Here is a 12,956-nt window from a genome sequence, read left to right as displayed (position 1 = left end):
GTGACAGGTTAAAATATACATGAGTTCAATCACATCGTTATATTTTTAGACAATGACCAAATCAAAACTTGTCGGTATAATGTACCATGTTGCATTAAAAGTGTTTATAATTATGGTATTCACTTCTTGAGTACCAGTTTAATATCTACAGAAGTTAGATCACATCGTTATGATTTTTGACCACATTGATACAGTTGTAATGAAATCTTGTTGGTCTAATATAACATGATGCATTTAATACTTGTATTATGTTATTGACTTCTTGAGTGGAACATTAAATGTACAGAAGTTAAGTTACATCCTACAATTTTAGATCACATAGTTACAATTGTAAACCAAACTTGTTGGCATAATTTGATGTGAAGCATTTAACGCTTGTATCACTGACTTGTTCAGTGGCAGTTTAAAATGTTCACAAGTTAGATCATATTGTTAAGATGTAAGTATGACCTGTTGATATACCACAAAGTTTTTAATACTTATACAGGTATTATTGAATTATTGAATGGCAGAATTTAAATAAGAAGTGTTTACTACTTGTATTAGCTGACATAGATGAAAACTAAACATGAACACTGTACATAAGTAAAGATTAGTATGTGACAGTTTATGGTTTTGGAGTTTTAAGAGCTTGTACATCACACAGGTGATAGTGATGTTTGGTTGTCAGAGTGTTGGTGAACATGTATCTGAATAATGAGACGTCGACCATATTGAAGTGCATGTGTTTCTGAATTATCTGTTCTCATTAGAGTTTCCGAATTGCTCTCTCTTGTTACCTTCAGAGTCAACCTTTTCTTACTGTTCAGACAGTACATATATCTTCTGTCTGTTAGGCAGGGCTCGAAATAAGGCCTGCAAAAAGGGAAAAGCCGTCAATTGTTTTTGACTTGGCAGGTGAAATAGAAATTCAAAATATAAAACTTGTCATCACTTGTAGTATGTGTACATACAGTAAATAGTCATTTTAGTTTGTGTGAATTGCAGAATATTTGAATGTTTAATATAATTTATATACAGTAAATTAGTTATGTCAGTTTGTGTGAATTGCAGAATATTTTAATGTTTAATATAATTTATATACAGTAAATTAGTTATGTCAGTTTGTGTGAATTGCAGAATATTTTAATGTTTAATATGATTTATGTTGTCTTTGTAGGAGGATTATATTGCTGAGCTCCAGGAAAAGCTGAAGCGATTGAAAATTCGCATTACAAGAACAGAGGTAACTTATCTGACTTCCAGACTCAAATAAAGCTTTTAATAATGATAATACAATAAGGGTTGTTGCTTTAACATTCCTTTCCTTTCCAATACAGGAATACAGTGTCATTCATTCCATTCATTCCATTCATCACTCGCTCGCTCTCTTAAAATCCATGCACCCATCCATCCATCCATCCATCCATCCATCCGTCCATCCATTCATCAGTCCATCCAACCAAACAAACAACCAACCAACCAACCATCCATCCATCCATCCATCCATCCATCATCCATCCATCCATCCATCCATCCATCCATCAATCCAAAATACCACCCACCCACCCACCCAGTTGTCAAAATAACTACATTGCAAATGAAACAGGCATAGCTTCAAATGTGCTGATTTGTCTTCAAATGTTTGCTTAACCATATGTCTGATGCCATTTAACCATAAATAAAATGTGTTGAATAAATAAATAAATAAATAAATAAACCATTTCCTTCCTTCCTTGAAATGTTTGTTTCCATTGGTGAAATTGGCCATCAGAAGCCTTGCAATCAACCTTCAGTAGTCTCTGCAATCAACCTTCAGTAGTTTCTGCAATCAACCTTCAATAGTTTCTGCGATCAGTTAGAAAGTAACCCTGTATCTGTTTATCAGATATGTTGAATAGTTTTCTGTTACAGAGATTGCCACGTATATCCTGTGACATATTCCTGTATCTGTTTATCAGATATGTTGAATAGTTTTCTGTTACAGAGATTGCCACGTATATCCTGACGTATTCCTGTATCTGTTTATCAGATATGTTGAATAGTTTTCTGTTCTAGAGATTGTCATGTATATCCTGTGACATATTCTGGTAGACCATGTATTAATTAGAACGTTGCGTTTCGTGCTCAATGACTGTGTTGTGTGATTGATAGGAGATTGAGGAGGAAGAGGAGGAGCATGTTGTGAGTGAAGACCAGAGGCTGGTGCGACGTCTGCAGAGAGAGCTCGAGGTGAGACACACACACACATATCTCAAACACAACACTACTTGGCAGTACGGGGCAGCTTGCACCAGTGAGGGACATCTTCAGGTCACAAGTGCACATACTAATCTTTACTTATGTACAGTATTGCCAAGTAGCGATGTGGGTAGCATTAACATTTCATCTAAACATTTTCAAACAGTAATCAAACATGTGATTTTACAGCTTTTTATCCAATTTCAGATTATTTTTTTTCTAAAATAATTTTCACAAAGTAGATTGGACTAGATCTGAAATCTAATACGTGACATTTATTTACATGTAGGTATAGTGTGCAATGTTCAGCTTTTTAAAGATCATTTCTCTTTTTATTTCTAAACAGTTATCCCACACCTGAATATAGAAATATACAAGTTTACCAAGCCGAGAACATTAGATGGTAAACATCAACACAATGACATATCACACATGAAATAAGTTCCCCCTACAGAATCAATTCTCAAACTGTATCTGTGTGTATGTAACACATACTTGTAATATATTAAGGTCGATGAGTCACTCTTTGCACCCTTGTTTAGTCATCGTAAACAATAAATATAACAAATAAAACAGTAATTTTGATATGATATATTTGAGAAAAGTACTTTTTATTTCTTTTATCTTTTTAAACTTAAACTTAAACTTAATATTTTGTCCAGTATTATGAATTGTCTGCATGTTAAAGAATATTGAAGGGTAATAATACAGATAATTTTGAATTTGAGTGATGTCAGTATTTCAATGATGCCACTTTCAATCTCCTCACAATAATACATAAATGTTTCCTTTTTAAGAACGCTGGAAAAATTCCAATGCAAAATTCCTATTGAATTATTTTGGTTTTAACATTACTATTGCACCTGAATGTGTTTGAAGAAAATCTTGTTATTAAAAAATTGTACCATTTACGAAATATGGATTTCAAGTGAAATTACAGTGAGGACTGTTATATTCATTGTGTACAAAACCAAAACAAGGGTACGAAGAGTGACTGTCATCAATCTTATTGTAATGGTTCTGTTTGTTTTCTATCTGCAATCTTATTGTAATGGTTCTGTTTGTTTTCTATCTGCAGGAGCGTCGAGATGAGCTTGAAGCACTCGATCTTGCTATCGAGCGACAGAAGGAGAACTTGAGTCATCTACAGAAGGAAGAGAAACGACTGGAGAAAGACCGCCGCGCCGCGAAGGATGAACTCAATATCATGAAGATCCGCAATGAGAAAATCACTGTCAAGAGGAGGCAGTATGTTCTTAATTCTGTATTTGTGTGCACAGTTTTTTGTCCATTTCAACCTGTGCTCCACAACTGGTATATCACAGGCTGTGGTGTATTTCTGTTTACAGTTATTATCTGTAACAAGCTGTGCTTCATGATTGGTATACCAGCTTGGCTATTGTCAGTCTGTGCAAATTGGTATGTCGAGGAGATAAAAACATACTGGTATATTTTCAAAAATATTTACAAAATATTACATAAAACTAGTAAGAAATATGTCACTGATAGGTGTTTTAATATATTTATAATAAAAGTTAAAGATTTTCAAAAATAACTGATAATAGTAATTATAATAATAATAATAATAATAATAACAATAAAATATTATAATGATTTAATTTACTGTTCGGATGTTCATACCCGTTCATGTATATAGAGGGAGGGGATGCACTTACTAAGAGGTCGGGTTAAGTGTATATGACGAGAGGAAATTATCTCATTAATAAGGATGACATATTAACTCACATCTTTACATGGTCCTAAAAACAATTCTATGAAGTTCTAAAATGTGAAAGGGACAAAAACCAAAAGTGGATTGAAAACAATCTTTAAAAAAAAAAACCTCTGTAATACCATAAGATACATAAATTGTGTTCATTTTGACATGACATCTCTGCCTACCTGCAGTGACAATGAAAAAACCTCTGTAATATAACATCCATAAATTATTTTATTGTTGACACGACGTCTCTGCCTACCTGCAGTGAAAACGAAAAAACCTCTGTAATATCATAAGACAAATAAATTATTTTATTGTTGACCCGACATCTCTGCCTACCTGCAGTGACAACGAAAAAACCTCTGTAATATCATAAGACAAATAAATTATTTTATTGTTGACCCGACATCTCTGCCTACCTGCAGTGACAGCGAAAAACCCTCTGTAATATCATAAGACAAATAAATTATTTTAATGTTGACCCGACATTGACAACGAAAAAACCTCTGTAATATCATAACAAATAAATTATTTTATTGTTGACACGATGTCTCTGCCTACCTGCAGTGACAACGAAAAAACCTCTGTAATATCATAACAAATAAATTATTTTATTGTTGACACGATGTCTCTGCCTACCTGCAGTGACAACAGATACACAGAGAGTGAAGACAGCTTTGACGAGGCGCTGGAGAGGAATCGCCAGAAGTTCCTGCGCGACGAGCTTGACTGCCTGGAGAAGACACTTGCCAAGCGCACGGCCCAGCTGCATGACACCGAGCGGCTCCTCAAGGAGTGCAACGTCAACCTGAAGGAAGCGAAGGAGCAGGCACGCGATACGGTACAGCGGTACGACGACGCCACCGCAGGGCTGCAGACGACGGCGCGCGAGGCCCAGGAGTTGGAGAAACGTGCGACTGACGCCGGGGTACAGCTCATCAAGACCACCGAACAGCTGGCCACAGTGAGGGTGGAGGTGAAGGAGTTGGACAGGAAGAAAGCCAAACAGGAGAGACTGCTCAAGGACATTATGTTGGTGAGTCATGTCGTGTGTTAATAGCATGTTACTCCTTTTATTCTTACCTCATTTTATGTGTTAAATGGTTTGGGCTGACCAAGCACTGTTTGTAAGCACATAGGTATGTAAGTATAGTTCTGCTTACTAGTTCTCCCTGGAGATGTTAACCGTTTTGTGTCTGTGCTGCAAGGACGTCGCAGACTGAGCCCTTTTTATGACGTCATACTATAAAAGTAGTGTGCAGCATGCTATCAAGTCTATGACGTAAATAACGTAATGGTGTGCTGTGCCAAATGCTGTCATGCAATGAAAAGGTTCATTTTTTTTACTCCTTGAAATATGGCTATTCTCGTGTTGTTAGAAATTCTGCAAAACGTATGCACATTATTTTTTTTAATTGGATAAATATTAGACATTCTGATTTTATCAATTATATTGCCAATTTCAATCCATTATTGTTATAAAATTGGGTATTTCACTATGATGTGACTCCATGATCTAATAGACAGAGAAACAACAATCCTAGTGGTGTAGGTTGAAATCCTGACTTAATATTAATACAAATACACTTTCTCTTACATGTGCAACTTGTGGAATGAGCTACTTTCACGTATCAGTGGTTAGAGTAATTCACAGTGAGAATGGTCTCATAAGAGATGCTATTTATGATCACATAGACATTGACAACACATGTTTGATGTTTCTAGATTATAACCAAGAAAGATGCTGAGTTTAAGGAGCTGGATTCCAGAGTGAAGAGTTCCGCTCACAGGTAACACACTTCAGTTTGTACAAGGTGAAGCCAGTACAAGTGGTTTATACACAGGTAACACACTTCAGTTTGTACAAGGTGAAGCCAGTACAAGTGGTTGATGTACAGGTAACACACTTCAGTTTGTACAAGGTGAAGCCAGTACAAGTGGTTGATGTACAGGTAACACACTTCAGTTTCTACAAGATGAAGCCAGTACAAGTGGTTGATGTACAGGTAACACACTTCAGTTTGTACAAGGTGAAGCCAGTACAAGTGGTTGATGTACAGGTAACACACTTCAGTTTGTACAAGGTGAAGCCAGTACAAGTGGTTGATGTACAGGTAACACACTTCAGTTTCTACAAGATGAAGCCAGTACAAGTGGTTGATGTACAGGTAACACACTTCAGTTTGTACAAGGTGAAGCCAGTACAAGTGGTTTATACACAGGTAACACACTTCAGTTTGTACAAGGTGAAGCCAGTACAAGTGGTTGATGTACAGGTAACACACTTCAGTTTGTACAAGGTGAAGCCAGTACAAGTGGTTGATGTACAGGTAACACACTTCAGTTTGTACAAGGTGAAGCCAGTACAAGTGGTTGATGTACAGGTAACACACTTCAGTTTGTACAAGATGAAGCCAGTACAAGTGGTTGATGTACAGGTAACACACTTCAGTTTGTACAAGGTGAAGCCAGTACAAGTGGTTGATGTACAGGTAACACACTTCAGTTTGTACAAGGTGAAGCCAGTACAAGTGGTTGATGTACAGGTAACACACTTCAGTTTGTACAAGGTGAAGCCAGTACAAGTGGTTGATGTACAGGTAACACACTTCAGTTTGTACAAGGTGAAGCCAGTACAAGTGGTTGATGTACAGGTAACACACTTCAGTTTGTACAAGGTGAAGCCAGTACAAGTGGTTGATGTACAGGTAACACACTTCAGTTTGTACAAGGTGAAGCCAGTACAAGTGGTTGATGTACAGGTAACACACTTCAGTTTGTACAAGGTGAAGCCAGTACAAGTGGTTTATACACAGGTAACACACTTCAGTTTGTACAAGGTGAAGCCAGTACAAGTGGTTGATGTACAGGTAACACACTTCAGTTTGTACAAGGTGAAGCCAGTACAAGTGGTTGATGTACAGGTAACACACTTCAGTTTGTACAAGGTGAAGCCAGTACAAGTGGTTGATGTACAGGTAACACACTTCAGTTTGTACAAGGTGAAGCCAGTACAAGTGGTTGATGTACAGGTAACACACTTCAGTTTGTACAAGGTGAAGCCAGTACAAGTGGTTGATGTACAGGTAACACACTTCAGTTTGTACAAGGTGAAGCCAGTACAAGTGGTTGATGTACAGGTAACACACTTCAGTTTGTACAAGATGAAGCCAGTACAAGTGGTTGATGTACAGGTAACACACTTCAGTTTGTACAAGGTGAAGCCAGTACAAGTGGTTGATGTACAGGTAACACACTTCAGTTTGTACAAGGTGAAGCCAGTACAAGTGGTTGATGTACAGGTAACACACTTCAGTTTGTACAAGGTGAAGCCAGTACAAGTGGTTTATACACAGGTAACACACTTCAGTTTGTACAAGGTGAAGCCAGTACAAGTGGTTGATGTACAGGTAACACACTTCAGTTTCTACAAGGTGAAGCCAGTACAAGTGGTTGATATATGTTAGAATAGACTGTAGCCATTTCGTTTACCACCATTCACTAAATGTAGGTTCTTCGTCAATTTTGGTTTGGATTCATGTAAAAAGGAAAGGAAGAGTGTTTTGTAAATAACAAAAATTGAATATTGTGTATGTAATTTGTAACAATGTCCATCAAGATATAAATAAAGGAGCTGCAGTACCTATGTTGAAGAAAGCTGCTGAAGAATATCTGCTGCACTCAATTTGAAATCATATTTCTTGATTGCTTTCAAACTCAAGGATAGCTCTGGCTGAGCAAAACATTTTCCCAATTATCAGTTAAGATTAAAATATTGTAGACAACCAGTTATTTTCCAATAAATATAAACATTAGTCGAAATTACTTTGTCATATTTTAAACGATGGTTATACCTATATGGTTATTTCTAGACCTCTGAGAATTGAAAATCTGTGAGATCCATTTATCGGTTATGTAGAAATAAATCCAGGTAACCCATTTCATTTTTGCATGACCCGTTTTATCCATGTAAATAGTACTCAAAATTTTGCGCGTAAAAAAAAAAAGGTTACGCAATATTAGATTTCCACAAGTAAAACGTAAATGAAACAACAGTTCTCGCAATTTTCAGAGGTCTGATTTTGACACTTTGTCCAGATAGTAGAAGTGAAAACCTGCTGCGACCACATAGGCTACGCCTTTTGAATAACACTAACGGATTTTGTATGTATTTTCCCATAGACATGCACAGTGTTTGATGTACAAATCGTGAAGCTCTGGTTGAGATCCATCAGGTCCCCCAAAAGCAGTTGATCTCATACTGTAAATGTTAGTGAGCATAAAATTTTAGCAAGTGTCAGTGAGGCCATACACGATGCTAATGTTAGTGAGGCCATACACGATGCTAATGTTAGTGAGGCCATACACGATGCTAATGTTAGTGAGGCCATACACGATGCTAATGTTAGTGAGGCCATACACCATGCTAATGTTAGTGAGGCCATACACGATGCTAATGTTAGTGAGGCCATACACCATGCTAATGTTAGTGAGGCCATACACCATGCTAATGTTAGTGAGGCCATACACGATGCTAATGTTAGTGAGGCCATACACCATGCTAATGTTAGTGAGGCCATACACCATGCTGTTAGTGAGGCCATACACCATGCTAATGTTAGTGAGGCCATACACCATGCTAATGTTAGTGAGGCCATACACCATGCTAATGTTAGTGAGGCCATACACCATGCTAATGTTAGTGAGGCCATACACCATGCTAATGTTAGTGAGGCCATACACCATGCTGTTAGTGAGGCCATACACCATGCTAATGTTAGTGAGGCCATACACGATGCTAATGTTAGTGAGGCCATACACCATGCTAATGTTAGTGAGGCCATACACGATGCTAATGTTAGTGAGGCCATACACCATGCTAATGTTAGTGAGGCCATACACCATGCTAATGTTAGTGAGGCCATACACCATGCTAATGTTAGTGAGGCCATACACCATGCTAATGTTAGTGAGGCCATACACGATGCTAATGTTAGTGAGGCCATACACGATGCTAATGTTAGTGAGGCCATACACCATGCTAATGTTAGTGAGGCCATACACCATGCTAATGTTAGTGAGGCCATACACCATGCTAATGTTAGTGAGGCCATACACCATGCTAATGTTAGTGAGGCCATACACCATGCTAATGTTAGTGAGGCCATACACCATGCTAATGTTAGTGAGGCCATACACCATGCTAATGTTAGTGAGGCCATACACCATGCTAATGTTAGTGAGGCCATACACCATGCTAATGTTAGTGAGGCCATACACCATGCTAATGTTAGTGAGGCCATACACCATGCTAATGTTAGTGAGGCCATACACCATGCTAATGTTTACATTACTCTTCATGTGACTGCTGGCGGGATCTAGCTCAGTCTGTAAATCACTCACCTAAGATGCTTTGATCATAGGATTTGAACCCAGTCAGTGGAGGCGAGATGTAGCGTAGTGGTAAAGCACTCACCTAAGATGCTTTGATCATAGGATTTGAACCCAGTCAGTGGAGGCGAGATGTAGCCCAGTGGTAAATCACTCGCCTAAGATGCTTTGATCATAGGATTTGAACCCAGTCAGTGGAGGCGAGATGTAACGTAGTAGTAAATCACTCACCTAACATGCTTTGATCATAGGATTTGAACCCAGTCAGTGGAGGCGAGATGTAGCGTAGTAGTAAATCACTCACCTAACATGCTTTGATCATAGGATTTGAACCCAGTCAGTGGAGGCGAGATGTAGCGTAGTGGTAAATCACTCACCTAAGATGCTTTGATCATAGGATTTGAACCCAGTCAGTGGAGGCGAGATGTAGCGTAGTGGTAAATCACTCGCCTAAGATGCTTTGATCATAGGATTTGAACCCAGTCAGTGGAGGCGAGATGTAGCGTAGTGGTAAATCACTCACCTAAGATGCTTTGATCATAGGATTTGAACCCAGTCAGTGGAGGCGAGATGTAGCCTAGTGGTAAATCACTCACCTAAGATGCTTTGATCATAGGATTTGAACCCAGTCAGTGGAGGCGAGATGTAGCCTAGTGGTAAATCACTCACCTAAGATGCTTTGATCATAGGATTTGAACCCAGTCAGTGGAGGCGAGATGTAGCGTAGTGGTAAATCACTCACCTAAGATGCTTTGATCATAGGATTTGAACCCAGTAAGTGGAGGCGAGACGTAGCCCAGTAGTAAAGCACTCGCTTGATGGGCGGTCGGTTTGGAATTGATCCCCATCGGTGGGCCCATTGGGCTATTTCTCATTCCAGCCAGTGCACCACAACTGGTATATCAAAGGCTGTGATGAATAATAAATCAATGTGCTCTTGTGGTGCCGTTAAAAAACCCAATTTCCTTTACGATCAGTGGACCCATTGTTTTTATACCCCATCCCAACCAAGGTCGTCAACTAGCACGTGCATATAACAGATTTCTTGCTGCTAATGAAAAAGGTAGTGTGTTTCCTCTGAAGATTTCCTGTATCAAAATGACTAAACATTTGACATCCAGTGGCTGATTGATTAACTAATGTGCTCTGAACTACAACTCTTGGTCTTTATTGTCTTGTCTTGATTTGGCCCATTATTTCAGCGTCCTGTATCTGTATATGGTTTACACATTTCAGTCTGCAGAGAATGCAGAGTGACTTGAGCGTGGCGTCGAAGCGGGAGAAGGAAACGGTAGATGCGCTACGTGAGAGTGACGACTTGTTATCCAAGAGACGCTCTGAGCTGGCCAAACTTCGAGATCAGGTACACATAACAGTCACAGTTCAATAGATTATTTATAATTGGTGCCAGAAATTGCTAAAGTCAAAATCTCTAAGAGTTGTAGTTGTACAGTTATTCATTGATTAGTATTATTTTACTAACATACAGTCAGACCTTTTTTTTTGATGTTGAAAGTATCAAACTAAGTCGAAATATTGGTAGTTTGAGATAAAACATAAATATATGATGTTAAAAATGATCAAATGTGACAATTTGTCCACCCGTAGGTACCCTGGACTCAAGATACAGAGGTTGAGATAATGACATTTGACTGGGGTTTTTTTCATCACACAACAGATATAAAGTTATATGTTAAATGTTTGTTTGACATGATGTAATGTATATTGCTTTACTGTATATTACCATACATAAGCCAAATTTTAAAGTGTATAAAATTTAAGCACAGTGCATGTTAGGATAGATTTCAGTCAGAATTAATAGAGAATTGACATCGAACAGATTGGTTTGAAACACAACAGTATGAAGTGTAAACAAGATGTGAGAATGGTAAAACAGGATAATGAACATACAAGTGTTGCCTGAATGGTAAAACAGGATAATGAACATACAAGTGTTGCCCGAATGGTAAAATAGGATAATGGACATACAAGTGTTGCCCGAATGGTAAAATAGGATAATGGACATACAAGTGTTGGACAAATGGTAAAATAGGATAATGAACATACAAGTGTTGGCCGAATGGTAAAACAGGATAATGAACATAAAAGTGTTGCCCGAATGGTAAAATAGGATAATGGACATACAAGTGTTGGACAAATGGTAAAACAGGATAATGAACATACAAGTGTTGGTCGAATGGTAAAATAGGATAATGAACATACAAGTGTTGGCCGAATGGTAAAATAGGATAATGAACATACAAGTTTTGGCGGAATGGTAAAATAGGATAATGGACATACAAGTGTTGGCCGAATGGTAAAACAGGATAATGAACATACAAGTGTTGGCCGAATGGTAAAACAGGATAATGAACATACAAGTGTAGGCCGAATGTCTTTTATTGAGTTTTTCCAGTTATACCCAGTGTATTTGTAAAACCATAATATTTTATCACTACAAATTAATTGTCTTCATCTCCGCTATTCCTTGAGCCCAGCTGCATTTAGTCATCATCCTAGAGCTATCATTGGTTAATTTACTTATGTTTCATCTTACTTCACCTGACCTCTAGCATAGGTGCAGTTCTTCCCTTTACAAATTTGACCTAGATTTAAAATAGCCCCCAAAATAAAGGGAATCTTCTGCTTAATCCACGATCCTAGTTTCCTGCTGTATGATTTCCCTTTTCATGTAATCATCCAACCAGAATCCCAGTCCCATGTTTGGGTTTATTTTGTCAATGTCTGCATCCATAATTCTCTAAAATACACTTTGGAAGTCCAAATTTATTTTCACCCTCTCCCAAAATGTCCACTCACCCCATGCTGTCTTATTTCCCACAGGCTATATATTTTCTTAATAGGACATGTTTCTTTTGGCGTGTTATTTTAAAACAACAACAACAGGCCATATTTTACTTCCTATTTTGAGCTCTGGTACAGCACTGCCATGCCCCCCCCCCCCCCACCCCCCCACCCACCCATACCAGACTCCCACCAGCAATGTGGTTCTGGATGAAGCTCTTGATTCAACTAACACAAAATACCTGAGACTAAAAAAAAAAACGTCCGAAGACAATAACAATCTTCTCTGAAATTGTGAAATTATGAAAACATGAGGGCTTTGGACAAACCTTTGCATGTATAATGATGTAGATAACTTGAGGACTTGCAGTAGACTTTGTAACACTGATATATGTTCATGCTTTAATTTAACATAGGATGCTCTTTACATTCTGTTGGGTTTTTTCTTTTCAATTTCTTGCCGTAGTATACAAAAGTAAAGTCGGCTATGGGTGTCAAGGTGTGTAGATGTTAGAGTGCCACTAACCCAGTCTGTGTAGAGTGACTAACCCGCATGCCTGCTTGATACATGTAACTCTATCATAAGACTTAACCTGCATGATAATGTAAATTATTTATTTATTAACCCATGTGGATTATTTCATCTGTGTGTTGTTTGGATTCACAGTGGTGATAGACACTCAGGGTGTAGGTTAGACTAAAGATACTGTTTGGTGACATTTCTTTTAAAATGTTATGTCAAACCGATTTTATCTTAGACAGACATGACACAATAAAATAAATACTCATTACAATGCTAATTCCCAGATTAACTTTTTGG

The 12,956-nt window shown here is 37.9% G+C and overlaps 1 protein-coding gene across 1 annotated transcript in view; it reads left to right on the top strand.

Annotated features, from left to right (window-relative positions):
* Positions 1 to 12,956, top strand: part of LOC121383875 (centriolin-like) — a 154,603-nt gene that overhangs the window by 109,437 nt on the left and 32,210 nt on the right. Inside the window, exons 28-33 of the mRNA XM_041513972.1 lie at positions 1,160 to 1,225; positions 2,134 to 2,211; positions 3,299 to 3,468; positions 4,586 to 4,976; positions 5,666 to 5,730; positions 10,568 to 10,694. Of these exons, the coding sequence (XP_041369906.1) occupies positions 1,160 to 1,225; positions 2,134 to 2,211; positions 3,299 to 3,468; positions 4,586 to 4,976; positions 5,666 to 5,730; positions 10,568 to 10,694 (897 nt within the window). The remainder of the gene's footprint in view (positions 1 to 1,159; positions 1,226 to 2,133; positions 2,212 to 3,298; positions 3,469 to 4,585; positions 4,977 to 5,665; positions 5,731 to 10,567; positions 10,695 to 12,956) is intronic.

This window comes from Gigantopelta aegis, chromosome 10, assembly GCF_016097555.1.
Source record: "Gigantopelta aegis isolate Gae_Host chromosome 10, Gae_host_genome, whole genome shotgun sequence".
NCBI classification, from domain to species: Eukaryota; Metazoa; Mollusca; class Gastropoda; order Neomphalida; family Peltospiridae; genus Gigantopelta; species Gigantopelta aegis.
The sequence above is the reverse complement of the archived record's forward strand: the minus strand, read 5'-3'. Positions and strand labels throughout refer to the sequence as shown.